Source organism: Hippoglossus stenolepis, chromosome 21, assembly GCF_022539355.2.
Source record: "Hippoglossus stenolepis isolate QCI-W04-F060 chromosome 21, HSTE1.2, whole genome shotgun sequence".
Classification (NCBI taxonomy): domain Eukaryota; kingdom Metazoa; phylum Chordata; class Actinopteri; order Pleuronectiformes; family Pleuronectidae; genus Hippoglossus; species Hippoglossus stenolepis.
This window is the reverse complement of record NC_061503.1, coordinates 14,213,593-14,230,248: the sequence shown is the minus strand read 5'-3', so window position 1 is coordinate 14,230,248 and position 16,656 is coordinate 14,213,593. Positions and strand designations below refer to the sequence as shown.

General features: G+C 40.1%; 1 protein-coding gene across 2 annotated transcripts; it reads right to left on the bottom strand.

Annotated features, from left to right (window-relative positions):
- Nucleotides 1-1,640: 1,640 nt before the first annotated feature.
- LOC118101127 (hyaluronan-binding protein 2-like) lies at nt 1,641-15,280 on the bottom strand. Of its 2 annotated transcripts, none has more exons than XM_047338458.1 (13): nt 15,175-15,280; nt 15,056-15,068; nt 14,726-14,812; nt 14,523-14,633; nt 14,172-14,291; nt 13,410-13,526; nt 12,993-13,164; nt 4,615-4,706; nt 4,285-4,513; nt 4,055-4,194; nt 3,615-3,752; nt 3,048-3,190; nt 1,641-2,866 (listed from the first exon to the last, which is right to left on the bottom strand). In XM_047338458.1, exons 1-13 carry the CDS (start codon nt 15,238-15,240, stop codon nt 2,711-2,713), a joined length of 1,584 nt encoding a protein of 527 aa, XP_047194414.1. In that variant the 5' UTR covers nt 15,241-15,280; the 3' UTR covers nt 1,641-2,710. The 2 variants fall into 2 exon arrangements, with proteins under 2 accessions (XP_047194414.1, XP_035002708.2); XM_035146817.2 differs by lacking the exons at nt 12,993-13,164; nt 13,410-13,526; nt 14,172-14,291; ... (2 more) ...; nt 15,056-15,068; nt 15,175-15,280 and adding exons at nt 5,082-5,253; nt 5,500-5,616; nt 6,282-6,401; ... (2 more) ...; nt 7,080-7,092; nt 7,199-7,304.
- Nucleotides 15,281-16,656: the final 1,376 nt, after the last annotated feature.

The window sequence follows — 16,656 nt, the reverse complement described above, 5'->3', positions numbered from 1 at the left end:
GTGTGTTTTGGCGCTTGCTTACTTATTCTGCACCATGGACTTAAATACAAACTCAGACTTTCAACTCTTTAAAAGCAAATGTTGAATCTTCTACATTGATTTCTATTTGTTTTTTGTTTATTGTGGGGATCAGGCCATTAAACACTGACTGGACTCTCCCTCGCTCAACTTGACTATATCCTTCATCCTGATACATTAAAGGATCATGCAAGAGACCCTGTTAACAGGATTTTTCCATCAATTAGATTATATTTGTATTTTATGTAAAGTTTACACTGTACAAAATACCACACTTGCTGAAGGAAGCTGCGTTTTACTCCCAGTGGGCTCATGTTAATATCACAACACAAACAGAGTCACTCTTAAATATGGAACAAGCCTTCAATCTGTATGTGTAGAGCAGTGATCACCAACCTCTTCGAGCCCAAGAACACTTTTTAATTCCCAACGTAAGCCGAGATCTACCACCCTGATATCTTCCAAGAAACCCACTAAGGAGGGTCATATTTATTAGTTGTTGCAATTTCTGTTGAAGGCTGAATGTACGAGCATTATACACAAAGAAAGGCAGTTGTGCAACTTTATCTATTCAATGCACAATATTCACATTAATGTCCATTTATATTTACAGCATCTGTTCAGTGCACCATATTTATTTTCAGTTCCACAATATGTTCTGCAGAGGAGCTGCTGCAGCACAATGTTGTTACACAGGCTTTGCCTTGAATATGGCCATAAATGGGACTATTTCCTTGTATGGAAGTAGTCCCTTGTACTCAAATAAATAAAGTACTATACAGTATGAAGCCGTGCGTCTTCAGCTCCTGCAAATATTTCCCAATAAAAAAAACACTTTTTAAACAAAAGAGTGGATTCCGTCACCAGAAACGCTGGAGTGCTTTTATTTTGAAACGCATACACTGTATGTGTTTTCAAAATTCAGCCATCAACGCAATTTACTTCTGTTAAAACCATGTTAAATGGTTTTAACATTTTAAAACGCGTGTTTGTGTCATAATTTCAACAGGTAAACATTAAAACTCAGGTGAAAGATCATTGTCTCTGTTTATTCTTCTGTGAAACACAACGTTTATCTGTCTATGACACAAACCTATTTACAACACTTCCCGAACCCGTTTCAAAGTAAAAGCACTCCAGCGTTTCACTTTCTGAGTCCATTCATTTGATCTCACGGGGCTTTGATTGTTATCGACCGGACGATGCGTGTCTTCATACCATAGTGTCCTGGTGTTTAGTTTAGTACATACAACGACTTGTTTCGAATGCAATGCAGTAGATAAACCAGCAGCTCCGCTGCCAGTAGCGGACACTCTGCCGTTGCCAGTGAGTCCAGAGAGTTCGGGGAGCGACAGTGAAGACTGTCGAGATCGACCGATAGATCGCGATTTTAGGAAAAGTGAAAGAAATCTGATTGATAAAGGGTTTTTCTTTGGAAACATTTAATAACCGGATATCATTTTATAACCATAAGCATTTTAATAGTATTCAAACAATATCTTTCAACTCTAAATAAATGTTGGAGTGCCTCGGCTGAACAAGACCAGGTCAAACCTAGTACATGTGTCGTGAACTGACAAAATTCAGGACACGGCTGAAAACTGTGCAAAAAAGGCAACGTGTTACTTATGGAATGAGTTTATTGGTTCAATCAGGCAGGACAGACTTTGTTCAGTGTAAAGTCTGTTTGATGTTCAGCTCATTCAGCCGTTGTGTGTCCACCCACACATGCAACACAAAAGTGTGGGAGTAACCTTTCAGCATCAGATTTATTGATTGATAAAACACACATAGGGGGCACCTTTTGTTTATCTTGCTGATCATTACTATGCTACAAGACCGTTTCTGCTGTTTCTTAAAAAACGACAACAAAAAAATCATACAAATAAACTTGCATATTTTATCCTTGGCATTTCACTGAAATCTCCCAAAACCAACCATTAATTACTATAATCACAGAGTATGACAATAACTTGTTACATGAGATGCCAAACCAATGTCAAACACTGTAGGTGCAACAATTATCTGTGAAATATGGTTGAGATGATGAAGAAGGGAATTAAGCATTTTGAACCAGGACAGGCCTCGTCATGTATGTTATGAAAAGGACGGATAAAGTATGGAGGGAATTCAGACTAGGAAAAAACACCTTTCTTTTTCATTTAGGCAGCAGGTGACATGTGATCATGAAAGTGCCTCCACAGGCAGTTTACAGGTGAAGAATACAGATTGTTGTAAAGCAGAGGTGATACTGTGTTCAATGTTGGATGGAAAGTTTTCAGTTGCTTTTATTGACAGTGTTTCGAAGAGGAAAAGGAGCGGACCGGAGATTGCTGTAAGATGTTTTACATCACTAGGAAAAAAACGAATGCTGTAAGTTCAAATAGACAAGGCACAGACGCAGCCTTGTTGCAGCCACGCAGTTTTCTCACAAGGTTTGATCATCTGGTGTACGTAGAGAGAGAGAGAAGTGCAGTCCTACTGAAATGATGTGTGATCTCCATTTTGTCTGGCAGGTTCAGCTTTGTGAGTTTATAACTGTGCCTCTTTGGACTCAAAGCTGGACTCAGAGTAAATGCTTGGTTTTATCGCTGATGAATTAAATAGTTTTTTCTGTGTTTTTTTTCATGCCAAACTAACCTTTCGTCTAATTTTCTTCCTAAACTACGACAGATTTGTCCGGTTTCTCAGCTCAGGCAATCTTGCTTTTGATCCAGTCGATGAACTTGTTCACGTCGGCGTAGACACCAGGCTTGTTCTCCTGACCGCAGCCGTCGCCCCAGCTCACCACACCAGTGACGTAGTGTATGTAATTCTGCTTACACGCCAACGGGCCGCCTGAGTCACCCTGTAGAGTTACAGAGAGTTAGGATTATAATATTTTCTGTAGAAAACATATGACATCCAGCGTCAGATGCCAAAAATCGAACCTAAAAACATGTATATACATAATATTGTTTGAATTTCATATTTATATATATAAATATATGTATTTAATTCTCATGCCACACCACTATGAAGATACTCACCTGACAGGAGTCTACGACTCCCTTCAGATACCCTGCACACATCATCCTGTCGTCCAGTAAATCTCCATACACAGGAGGTGTGCTGCATTTCTCGTCAGATATCAGCAAAACACGAGCATGCAACAGCTCTGGGCTGATCGGCCCTGAAAGGTGGAGAGAAAAGCTGAATTTTTATGGAGAAATAAATTGGCTGAGGAATGTGAACAATTTTAACTGGTTAGAAACTGTTGCAGTATTCAATCAATACAAGTGTCAAGGTTTTCCTGAAGAGGAAATGCATTAAAGGCTCCGTGTGTAGGACTTAGTGGAGCATCAATGTGTTTTAAAACTAAAACGTAGTATTGTGGATGTCGCCAAAAACTTGAAAGCCCTATAGAGCCAGTGTTTGGTTTGTCTGACTCCGGGAGGGAAGAGATCCCACTCCCAATGCAGATATAAAGGATTCATTCTGAGGGAACAATCTAACAATGTTTCAGGTGATTAAATACTAATTAAAACATAATTCTTAATATAATATTCAATTTCTGCCAATATATCCCCATAAATCCTCGAGGAATATTTAATTACTGGTTTCGGTTTTTCCCCATCCTGAGATCATACAGTTGTGTCCAGTCGGGAACCTCTGATCTGGTAAACACGCGGTCCTCACAAACCGTGTTTCCTTCGCACAGTAGGGACTGTCCATGACTTTGAGTTGAAGCAGAGCTGCACAGGACATGAGCACAAACGGTAAAGTGACATTAATCATTTGATTTAAAAACTCATCGAAATGGCTTTTCCATAAAACATAACTTTCCAATCCTTAAATTGTCATTATTATTTAAAAAAAGATCATATTGTGACATTCTGGGTGAAATAAAATCAATAGAACTAATGAGTGACTCAAAGGTTTGGATTTAAGTAATGAAATTAAACTACTAGAGATGAATCATGACATCACAAATGGAATATGGTTTATGATTTATCTAGATTAAGAATTGAGTCTATATTTGAATGATGTGACAAACCAATGTCATTATGTGATATCCCAGACTCTTTTCTGTAGTCTTCATGTTTAATAATTTGTATGACTGGGATGACCTGATCCGTCTCCTCATCTTTGTTTATGTTCACTCCTCCCATCACCACCTGGTATTCAACGTCTTGACTGGAAAAAAACAAAATTAAAGACAAAATGTAAAAAAAAAGACAAAATGAATGAACTTCAAATGGCATACAAACCAAATCCAGAACTTACATACAGTGGGCGGCGGTGAGGACCCAGCAGGACCCGATCAGGGTCCCACCACAATGGTGAATAAAACTGCCGGTTGAACCATGGGGTCTCTTCTGCAAAGACACCTGCCAGGGGATGTATCCGGGTTTAACCTTGATGCCCTGAAAAATCTTGGTGATTACTCCAGGTATTCCACACTGGGAGAACTGGGCGGAGGCGTTTCCTTCGATTGTTGGTGGAGTGACTGTACCTGCAGGAACCACAGAGGAGTGAAGGCAACAGGGACACACACATGTAGAGCCTGTGTGTGAATGAGTGTGTGTGTGTGAGAGAGAGAGACAGAGCGATCACCTTCAGGGCAAGTCTTGACATCGCAGTATTCCCACTGCAGTGTACCATTCTGTTTAATAAAACACCAAGGCTTGTCATCTCCGTCCGGGTTCCTGAAACGTAGTGGAAACAAAAAAGCTACGATAAAAGTTTTGTTTATATATAATCATCTTAAAGGAACACTATGTAACCTTTACTGAGCAACAGCGCCCTCTGCAGCAACACATAATGATGTGACCGTCTGGCTGCTGCATTCCTCACACTGAACTAAAACACACCCGAATGGTGGATATTACCCAGGATCCCCAGCTTCCTGTACAGGACCAGATGTAAAATCCATCAAACTCTGTTCAGAATTCTTCATATTTCAAAAGTTTCCTTGCTGTATATTGGAGATAAATGCTTGTTTTTAATGACTTTTCATCTAAAACATCTCAATCTAAATTAAACACAAAACTAAATTGTAGGTAAATGATGTGTGCTGTGACCTGCAATGGTTGTTGCGTTCCAGGTCTGTGAAGTTTGGGAACGTGCTTAAAGGACGCCCGATGTTCAGCAGGATGAAATTGGAATGCCAGTCCAGACACTCCACCCCGTCCTCCGTGGTACTGACGACTCCACTGTACGTCTCTCCATTCCCAGAGTAACAGTCAGTGGGAGCTGTGGAAAAAGATCAGACAGTGCCTTTTAAAACAAAGTTCATACAAAGTAAAAAGAGATGGAAAAAGTCAAATAAGTTCAAAGGATAAGTCTGCATAGAAATGTAAAAGAAAAGAAAGAAAATATAAACTGTGGACGACAAAGTTGTCTTGAGGATTTTTGTGTTCTCAAAAAGCGTCTTCTCTTTAAAGTAAATACCTGCACACAAAAACTTAAACATAGTCCATCCTTTAAAAAGTCTTTTACCAGTTCCGCAGAACCTCCCCGTGAATCCTTCAGGACAAGTGCAGTGGTAGCGTCGTTCCCCTTGGTTGCAGACGCCTCCGTTCTGGCAGGGGTTGGGCTCACAGGGAGATGCTGGCACTGACGCAGACAAGACAAATAATAGTTACAGGAGCAGGGGCGTAGCAAAGAGGTTCAGGGGCAATCATTTATTTGTGTTTGCCTTCTGTCAGAGTCATCACTGTTGAGGAATGTTTGACCGTCCTCACACATTACTGTATATGCCACTATATATTATGTATATCGTGTATATTACATTATATCTGTACACCATTAAAGGGCCCATATTTTACACCTTTCTGGGATTTAATTTGAGGTATTGGTACCCCTAAGATGATATATCAGTGGTTTAAAGTCGGGAAAAAAAACTGCTGCAATGTGTATTTCCATGTCCTCTCTTGGAAAATCCAAGAGAGGACTCTTGGATTTTCCTGAGTGCTTCCTGAATTCTCCTTTCACCAGCTTCCAGAAAATGTCCATAACAATCACTTCATGTCGCCTGAATAATGTGATAGTAGTGTGCTCTTGACTCTTAGGTAAAAAAAATACATTCAAAGATTTGGATATTGGTTCTTGCCCTGTATTTATATTATTGGCTGGATGACGAGTTATGCCAGTTTAGGTCTAACTATTCCAAGGATGTACTATAAGTCCATTATTTGAGGATACTCTGAGTTTACTGACGGCATTTGTCAAAAATGAGTTTGAAATATTTTGAATGTAGCAAATGGGGTTAGAATACTCACATGTGTTGCAGTTGGGGCCTTGGTATGGGGGTCTGCAGCTGCACTCGAAAAAAGGGGCTTTATTGAGGTTGATGACGCAGTCACCATGACCACAGGTCACATTGGCACAGATGTTTCTCACTGCAGAGAAAAAGAATTCAGAGGAATCAGTAAGCCACTAATTCATTCATACATGTGTGAGCATTGTACCTAAACTTAAACTGAAACTGAACACTACCACACACACACACACAACTTCATGAAGACAAGCTGGGAAATTCCTACCTCTCTGACACTTCGTGCCGATGTAAGGCTCAGTACAGTGGCATTTATACTCTGTATCTGATGCATTTTGGCACGAGCCGCCATTGAAGCACGGGTTTGGATCACAAACATCTGGAAAGAACAAGAAAACGTCACGTTGCAGATGCAAAGCATCAAATGTCGAATAGTGAGATGGAAACACGGCCCCCTGGGGGGGCCACTTACTGGACTCATCCAGGAGCTTGTACAACCAGTCGTTATCATCGAGAGCAACGTCTGGCGAGTCTGTGACTTCGTCTTCATAATATACGTCTGCAAAGAACAGAGAGTCAGGGTACAAGCGTGTAGTGTAGGATGGTGTGATTCAGGATAGAAGAAGAGAAAACATAGAAAGTTTGAAGAATGAGTAAATTTAAATATTTCACATCTCAAGATTTGAAGAAAGTTAGCCACTGAAAATCTGTGAAAATTATCAGCAACAGCAGTTATCAGCTGAGTTTCAATCATCAACTGTTACTAATTTGAGCGTAGATCAGCTGTAGAAAGACGTCTTACATGATGGGTCCATCTGAAATGACAAGATCACATTCAAGTCTTGTTACCAAAAATCTGACTGATTTATTCACAGCCAACAATCTTGGTTGATTTATTCACAGAGACATTGAGAAACTTACGTTCAGGTCATCTCCGTGGACTGGGAGAACACCGAGGATCAAGAGAAAGACCCCTGCAGCCAGCATCTTGCAGAATACACTGTTACTTTCTCCAGGCTTTGACTTTAATCCTCCTTTATATCCTCTCATCGCCCACACTTGTCAATCTTTAGCCAGCTGCATTGATTTCCTCAAAGGAGTTTGTGTGTTTTGGCGCTTGCTTACTTAATCTGCACCATGGACTTAAATACAAACTCAGACTTTCAACTCTTTAAAAGCAAATGTTGAATCTTCTACATTGATTTCTATTTGTTTTTTGTTTATTGTGTGGATCAGGCCATTAAACACTGACTGGACTCTCCCTCGCTCAACTTGACTATATCCTTCATCCTGATGCATTAAAGGATCATGCAAGAGACCCTGTTAACAGGACATTTCTATCAATTAGATTATATTTGTATTTTATGTAAAGTTTACACTGTACAAAATACCACACTTGCTGAAGGAAGCTGCGTTTTACTCCCAGTGGGCTCATGTTAATAGCACAACACAAACAGAGTCACTCTTAAATATGGAACAAGCCTTCAATCTGTATGTGTAGAGCAGTGATCACCAACCTCTTCGAGCCCAAGAACACTTTTTAATTCCCAACGTAAGCCGAGATCTACCACCCTGATATCTTCCAAGAAACCCACTAAGGAGGGTCATATTTATTAGTTGTTGCAATTTCTGTTAAAGGCTGAATGTACGAGCATTATACACAAAGAAAGGCAGTTGTGCAACTTTATCTATTCAATGCACATTATTCACATTAATGTCCATTCATATTTACAGCATCTGTTCAGTGCACCATATTTAGCTTCAGTTCAACAATATGTTCTGCAGAGGAGCTGCTGCAGCACAATGTTGTTACACAGGCTTTGCCTTGAATATGGCCATAAATGGGACTATTTCCTTGTATGGAAGTAGTCCCTTGTACTCAAATAAATACAAGTACTATACAGTATGAAGCCGTGCGTCTTCAGCTCCTGCAAATATTTCCCAATAAAAAACACTTTTTAAACAAAAGAATGGATTCCGTCACCAGAAACGCTGGAGTGCTTTTATTTTGAAACGCATACAGAAAGTGGTTTTAACATTTTAAAACGCATGTTTGTGTCATCATTTCAACAGATAAACATTAAAACTCAGGTGAAAGATCATTTTCTCTGTTTATTCTTCTGTGAAACACAATGTTTATCTGTCTATGACACAAACCTATTTACAACACTTCCCGAACCCGTTTCAAAGTAAAAGCACTCCAGCGTTTCACTTTCTGAGTCCATTCATTTGATCTCACGGGGCTTTGATTGTTATCGACAGACCGGACGATGCGTGTCTTCATACCGTAGTGTCCTGGTGTTTAGTTTAGTACATACGACGACTTGTTTCGAATGCATTGCAGTAGATAAACCAGCAGCTCCGCCGCCAGTAGCGGACACTCTGCCGTTGCCAGTGAGTCCAGAGAGTTCGGGGATCGACAGTGAAGACTGTCGAGATCGACCGATAGATCGCGATTTTAGTAAAGTGAAAAGAAATCTGATTGATAAAGGGTTTTTCTTTGGAAACATTTTAGATTAGATTAGATTCAACTTAAAAGTGAAAATGATGCAGAGAATATATAGTTCATGACTTCTGCAGATATAATTTTATAACCATAAGCATTTTAATAGTATTCAAACAATATCTTTCAACTCTAAATAAATGTTGGAGTGCCTCGGCTGAACAAGACCAGGTCAAACCTAGTACATGTGTAGTGAACTGACAAAATTCAGGACACGGCTGAAAACTGTGCACAAAAGGCAACGTGTTACTTATGGAATGAGTTTATTGGTTCAATCAGGCAGGACAGACTTTGTTCAGTGTAAAGTCTGTTTGATGTTGTAGTGGAAAAATTTACTAAATGTGGTTGAAAACTATTTTGTAGTTGAAAAGTAAGTTTTTGCAGACCTGTCTAAAGAGTTTTATGACCTGAACTGTTTGTGACCTGAAACCTTTATGACCTTTTTATCACTTATTTACTCTCCAAAGAACTGAATGTATGTCTGCTTTTCTCCAAAGGAAACATATGTAAATCAGTTTCCTGTGTTTAGATTCCTCTCTCAACCTGTGCCTACAGAACCAGTCTGAACTGGCTCAGAGAGACAGCCTTAGTTCTCCTATATAAGATCCTTGCATTTGAATGTCCTGCATCTTCACTCTGAGATCCCTGTGACTCTCTGTGTTGATCCTTTCTGCAGAAAGCCCCTATTAAAATACACAAAGACAAATTTGGTGTTCCAGCCTCTTGTATTTCCAGATTTCCATCACAATGTTCAGCTGATTCAGCCGTTGTGTGTCCACCCACACATGCAACACAAAAGTGTGGGAGTGACCTTTCAGCATCAGATTTATTGATTGATAAAACACGAGACAGCGGAGGCACCTTTGGTTTATCTTACTGATCATTACTATGCTACAAGACCGTTTCTGCTGTTTCTTAGAAAATGACAATTACTATAATCACAGAGTATGACAATAACTTGTTACATGAGATGCCAAACCAATGTCAAACACTGTAGGTGCAACAATTATCTGTGAAATATGGTTGAGATGATGAAGAAGGGGATTAAGCATGTTGAATCAGGACAGGCCTCGTCATGTATGTTATGAAAAGGACGGATAAAGTATGGAGTGAATTCAGACTAGGAAAAAACACCTTTCTTTTTCATTTAGGCAGCAGGTGACATGTGATCATGAAAGTGCCTCCACAGGCAGTTTACAGGTGAAGAATACAGATTGTTGTAAAGCAGAGGTGATACTGTGTTCAATGTTGGATGGAAAGTTTTCAGTTGCTTTTATTGACAGTGTTTCGAAGAGGAAAAGGAGCTGGACCGGAGATTGCTGTAAGATGTTTTACATCACTAGGAAAAAAACGAATGCTGTAAGTTCAAATAGACAAGGCACAGACGCAGCCTTGTTGCAGCCACGCAGTTTTCTCACAAGGTTTGATCATCTGGTGTACGTAGAGAGAGAGAAGTGCAGTCTTTCAGCTTTGTGAGTTTATAACGGTGCCTCTTTGGACTCAAAGCTGGACTCAGAGTAAATGCTTGGTTTTATCGCTGATGAATTAAATTATTTTTTCTGTGTTTTTTTTCATGCCAAACTAACCTTTCGTCTACTTTTCTTCCTAAACAACGACAGATTTGTCCGGTTTCTCAGCTCAGTCAATCTTGCTTTTGATCCAGTCGACGAACTTGTTCACGTTGGTGTAGACACCAGGCTTGTTCTTCACACCGCAGCCGTGGCCCCAGCTCACCACACCAGTGACGTAGTGTGTGTAATTCTGCTTACACGCCATCGGGCCACCTGAGTCACCCTGTAGAGTTAGAGAGTTAGGATTATAATGTTTTCTGTAGAAAACATATGACATCCAGCGTCAGATGCCAAAAATCTAACCTAAAAACATGTATATACATAATATTGTTTGAATTTCATATTTATATATATAAATATATGTATTTAATTCTCATGCCGCACCACTATGAAGATACTCACCTGACAGGCGTCTACGCCTCCCTGCAGAGTCCCTGCACACATCATGCTGTCGTCCAGTAAATCTCCATACACAGGAGGTGTGCTGCATTTCTTGTCAGATATCAGCAAAACACGAGTACGCAACAGCTCTGGGCTGATCGGCCCTGAAAGGTGGAGAGAAAAGCTGAATTTTTATGGAGAAATAAATTGGCTGAGGAATGTGAACAATTTTAACTGGTTAGAAACTGTTGCAGTATTCAATTAATACAAGTGTCAAGGTTTTCCTGAAGAGGAAATGCATTAAAGGCTCTGTGTGTAGGACTTAGTGGAGCAACAATGTGTTTTAAAAATAAAAAGTAGTATTGTGGATGTCGCCAAAACTTTGAAAGCCCTATAGAGCCAGTGTTTGGTTTGTTTGACTCCGGGAGGGAAGAGATCCCACTCCCAATGCAGATATAAAGGATTCATTCTGAGGGAACAATCTAACAATGTTTCAGGTGATTAAATACTAATTAAAACATAATTCTTAATATAATATTCAATTTCTGCCAATATATCCCCATAAATCCTCGAGGAATATTTAATTACTGGTTTCGGTTTTTCCCCATCCCGAGATCATACAGTTGTGTCCAGTCGGGAACCTCTGATCTGGTAAACACGCGGTCCTCACAAACCGTGTTTCCTTCGCACAGTAGGGACTGTCCATGACTTTGAGTTGAAGCAGAGCTGCACAGGACATGAGCACAAACGGTAAAGTGACATTAATCATTTGATTTAAAAACTCATCGAAATGGCTTTTCCATGAAACATAATTTTCCAATCCTTAAATCGTCATTATTATTTAAAAAAAGATCATATTGTGACATTCTGGGTGAAATAAAATCAATAGAACTAATGAGTGACTCAAAAGTTTGGATTTAAGTAATGAAATTAAACTACTAGAGATGAATCATGACATCACTAATGGAATATGGTTTATGATCTATCTAGATTAAGAATTGAGTCTATATTTGAATGATGTGACAAACCAATGTCATTATATATTGCATCAGGCCCAATTCTGTAGTCTTCATGTTTAATAGTTTGTATGACTGGGATGACCTGATCCATCTCCTCATCTTTGTTTATGTTCACTCCTCCCATCACCACCTGGTATTCAACGTCTTCACTGGAAAAAAACAAAATTAAAGACAAAATGTTAAAAACAATGACTAAATGAATGAACTTCAAATGGCATACGAACCAAATCCAGAACTTACATACAGTGGGCGGCGGTGAGGACCCAGCAGGACCCGATCAGGGTCCCACCACAATCGTGTCTAAAACTGCCGGTTGAACCATGGCGTCTGACCTGCACAGACACCTGCCAGGGGATGTATCCGGGTTTAACCTCGATGCCCCCAATAATCTTGGTGATTACTCCAGGTATTCCACACTGGGAGAACTGGGCGGAGGCATTTCGTTCGATTGTTGGTGGAGTGACTGTACCTGCAGGAACCACAGAGGAGTGAAGACAACAGGGACACACACATGTAGAGCCTGTGTGTGAATGAGTGTGTGTGTGTGTGAGAGAGAGAGACAGAGCGATCACCTTCAGGGCAAGTCTTGACATCGCAGTATTCCCACTGCAGTGTACCATTCTTTTAATAAAACACCAAGGCTTGTCATCTTCGGTCGGGTTCCTGAAACGAAGGAAACAAAAAGCTACGATAGAAGTTTTGTTTATGTATAATCATCTTAAAGGAACACTATGTAACCTTTACTGAGCAACAGCGCCCTCTGCAGCAACACATAATGATGTGACCGTCTGGCTGCTGCATTCCTCTCACTGAACTTAAACACACCTGAACGGTGGATATTACCCAGGATCCCCAGCTTCCTGTACAGGACCAGATGTGAAATCCATCAAACTCTGTTCAGAATTCTTCATATTTGAAAAGTTTCCTTGCTGTATATTGGAGATAAATGCTTGTTTTTAATGACTTTTCTTAAAGTCTTTTAACCGTCATTTGTCCCTTTTCAAAATGTTACATGGAGCAAGAAAAGATGTTCGGGATGAGGAGAGGGAATGAAAGAGGATCTTATTTCCAAGTCAGCAAATCATCAAAGTAATTTTGAAGCTGATGTTTTAAGGTAAAGAAGTTGCATAGTGTTGCTTCAATATAGTAAATAATAACTTTTTGAGAGGTTAAAGGTTTAAAAGATCTCAATCTAAATTAAACACAAAACTAAATTGTAGGTAAATGATGTGTGCTGTGACCTGCAATGGTTGTTGCGTTCCAGGTCTGTGAAGTTTGGGAACGTGCTTAAAGGAGTCCCGATGTTCAGCAGGATGAAATTGGAATGCCAGTCCAGACACTCCACCCCGTCCTCCGTGGTACTGACGACTCCACTGTACGTCTCTCCATTCCCAGAGTAACAGTCAGTGGGAGCTGTGGAAAAAGATCAGACAGTGCCGTTTAAAACAAAGTTCCTACAAAGGAAAAGAGATGGAAAAAGTCAAATAAGTTCAAAGGATAAGTCTGCATAGAAATGTAAAAGAAAAGAAAGAAAATATAAACTGTGGACGACAAAGTTGTCTTGAGGATTTTTGTGTTCTCAAAAAGCGTCTTCTCTTTAAAGTAAATACCTGCACACAAAAACTTAAACATAGTCCATCCTTTAAAAAGTCTTTTACCAGTTCCGCAGAACCTCCCCGTGAATCCTTCAGGACAAGTGCAGTGGTAGCGTCGTTCCCCTTGGTTGCAGACGCCTCCGTTCTGGCAGGGGTTGGGCTCACAGGGAGATGCTGGCACTGACGCAGACAAGACAAATAATAGTTACAGGAGCAGGGGCGTAGCAAAGAGGTTCAGGGGCAATCATTTATTTGTGTTTGCCTTCTGTCACAGTCATCACTGTTGAGGAATGTTTGACCATCCTCACACATTACTGTATATGCCACTATATATTATGTATATCGTGTATATTACATTATATCTGTACACCATTAAAGGGCCCATATTTTACACCTTTCTGGGATTTAATTTGAGGTATTGGTACCCCTAAGATGATATATCAGTGGTTTAAAGTCGGAAAAAAACTGCTGCAATGTGTATTTCCATCCTCTCTTGGACAAGTATTTTCCTGAGTGCTTCCTGAATTCTCCTTTCACCAGCTTCCAGAAAATGTCCATAACAATCACTTCATGTCGCCTGAATAATGTGATAGTAGTGTGCTCTTGACTCTTAGGTAAAAAAAAATACATTCAAAGATTTGGATATTGGTTCTTGCCCTGTATTTATATTATTGGCTGGATGACGAGTTATGCCAGTTTAGGTCTAACTATTCCAAGGATGTACTATAAGTCCATTATTTGAGGATACTCTGAGTTTACTGACGGCATTTGTCAAAAATGAGTTTGAAATATTTTGAATGTAGCAAATGGGGTTAGAATACTCACATGTGTTGCAGTTGGGGCCTTGGTATGGGGGTCTGCAGCTGCACTCGAAAAAAGGGGCTTTATTGAGGTTGATGACGCAGTCACCATGACCACAGGTCACATTGGCACAGATGTTTCTCACTGCAGAGAAAAATAATTCAGAGGAATCAGTAAGCCACTAATTCATTCATACATGTGTGAGCATTGTACCTAAACTGAAACTGAACACTACCACACACACACACACACACACACACACACACACACACACACACACACACACACACACACACACACACACACACACACACACACACACACACACACACACACACACACAAATTTCATGAAGACAAGCTGGGAAATTCCTACCTCTCTGACACTTCGTGCCGATGTAAGGCTCAGTACAGTGGCATTGATACTCTGTATCTGATGCATTTTGGCACGAGCCGCCATTGAAGCACGGGTTTGGATCACAAACATCTGGAAAGAACAAGAAAACGTCACGTTGCAGATGCAAAGCATCAAATGTCGAATAGTGAGATGGAAACACGGCCCCCTGGGGGGCCACTTACTGGACTCATCCAGGAGCTTGTACAACCAGTCGTTATCATCGAGAGCAACATCTGGCGAGTCTGTGACTTCGTCTTCATAATATACGTCTGCAAAGAACAGAGAGTCAGGGTACAAGCGTGTAGTGTAGGATGGTGTGATTCAGGATAGAAGAAGAGAAAACATAGAAAGTTTGAAGAATGAGTAAATTTAAATATTTCACATCTCAAGATTTGAAGAAAGTTAGCCACTGAAAATCTGTGAAAATTATCAGCAACAGCAGTTATCAGCTGAGTTTCAATCATCAACTGTTACTAATTTGAGCGTAGATCAGCTGTAGAAAGACATCTTACATGATGGGTCCATCTGAAATGACAAGATCACATTCAAGTCTTGTTACCAAAAATCTGACTGATTTATTCACAGCCAACAATCTTGGTTGATTTATTCACAGAGACATTGAGAAACTTACGTTCAGGTCATCTCCGTGGACTGGGAGAACACCGAGGATCAAGAGAAAGACCCCTGCAGCCAGCATCTTGCAGAATACACTGTTACTTTCTCCAGGCTTTGACTTTAATCCTCCTTTATATCCTCTCATCGCCCACACTTGTCAATCTTTAGCCAGCTGCATTGATTTCCTCAAAGGAGTTTGTGTGTTTTGGCGCTTGCTTACTTATTCTGCACCATGGACTTAAATACAAACTCAGACTTTCAACTCTTTAAAAGCAAATGTTGAATCTTCTCCGTTGATTTCTATTTGTTTTTTGTTTATTGTGTGGATCAGGCCATTAAACACTGACTGGACTCTCCCTTGCTCAACTTGACTATATCCTTCATCCTGATACATTAAAGGATCATGCAAGAGACCCTGTTAACAGGATTTTTCTATCAATTAGATTATATTTGTATTTTATGTAAAGTTTACACTGTACAAAATACCACACTTGCTGAAGGAAGCTGCGTTTTACTCCCAGTGGGCTCATGTTAATATCACAACACAAACAGAGTCACTCTTAAATATGGAACAAGCCTTCAATCTGTATGTGTAGAGCAGTGATCACCAACCTCTTCGAGCCCAAGAACACTTTTTAATTCCAAACGTAAGCCGAGATCTACCACCCTGATATCTTCCAAGAAACCCACTAAGGAGGGTCATATTTATTAGTTTTTGCAATTTCTGTTAAAGGCTGAATGTACGAGCATTATACACAAAGAAAGGCAGTTGTGCAACTTTATCTATTCAATGCACAATATTCACATTAATGTCAATTCATATTTACAGCATCTGTTCAGTGCACCATATTTAGCTTCAGTTCAACAATATGTTCTGTAGAGGAGCTGCTGCAGCACAATGTTGAAATGCATACAGAAAGTGGTTTTAACATTTTAAAACGCGTGTTTGTGTACAACACTTCCCGAACCCGTTTCAAAGTAAAAGCACTCCAGCGTTTCACTTTCTGAGTCCATTCATTTGATCTCACGGGGCTTTGATTGTTATCGACAGACCGGACGATGCGCGTCTTCATACCGTAGTGTCCTGGTGTTTAGTTTAGTACATACGACGACTTGTTTCGAATGCAATGCAGTAGATAAACCAGCAGCTCCGCTGCCAGTAGCGGACACTCTGCCGTTGCCAGTGAGTCCAGAGAGTTCGGGGATCGACAGTGAGGACTGTCGAGATCGACCGATAGATCGCGATTTTAGGAAAAGTTAAAGAAATCTGATTGATAAAGGGTTTTTCTTTGGAAACATTTAATCCTGACGAGCATTTCTCTGAACTTAAAAGTGAAAATGATGCAGAGAATATATAGTTCATTACTTCTGCGGATATCATTTTATAACCATAAGCATTTTAATAGTATTCAAACAATATCTTTCAACTCTAAATAAATGTTGGAGTGCCTCGGCTGAACAAGACCAGGTCAAACCTAGTACATGTGTCGTGAACTGA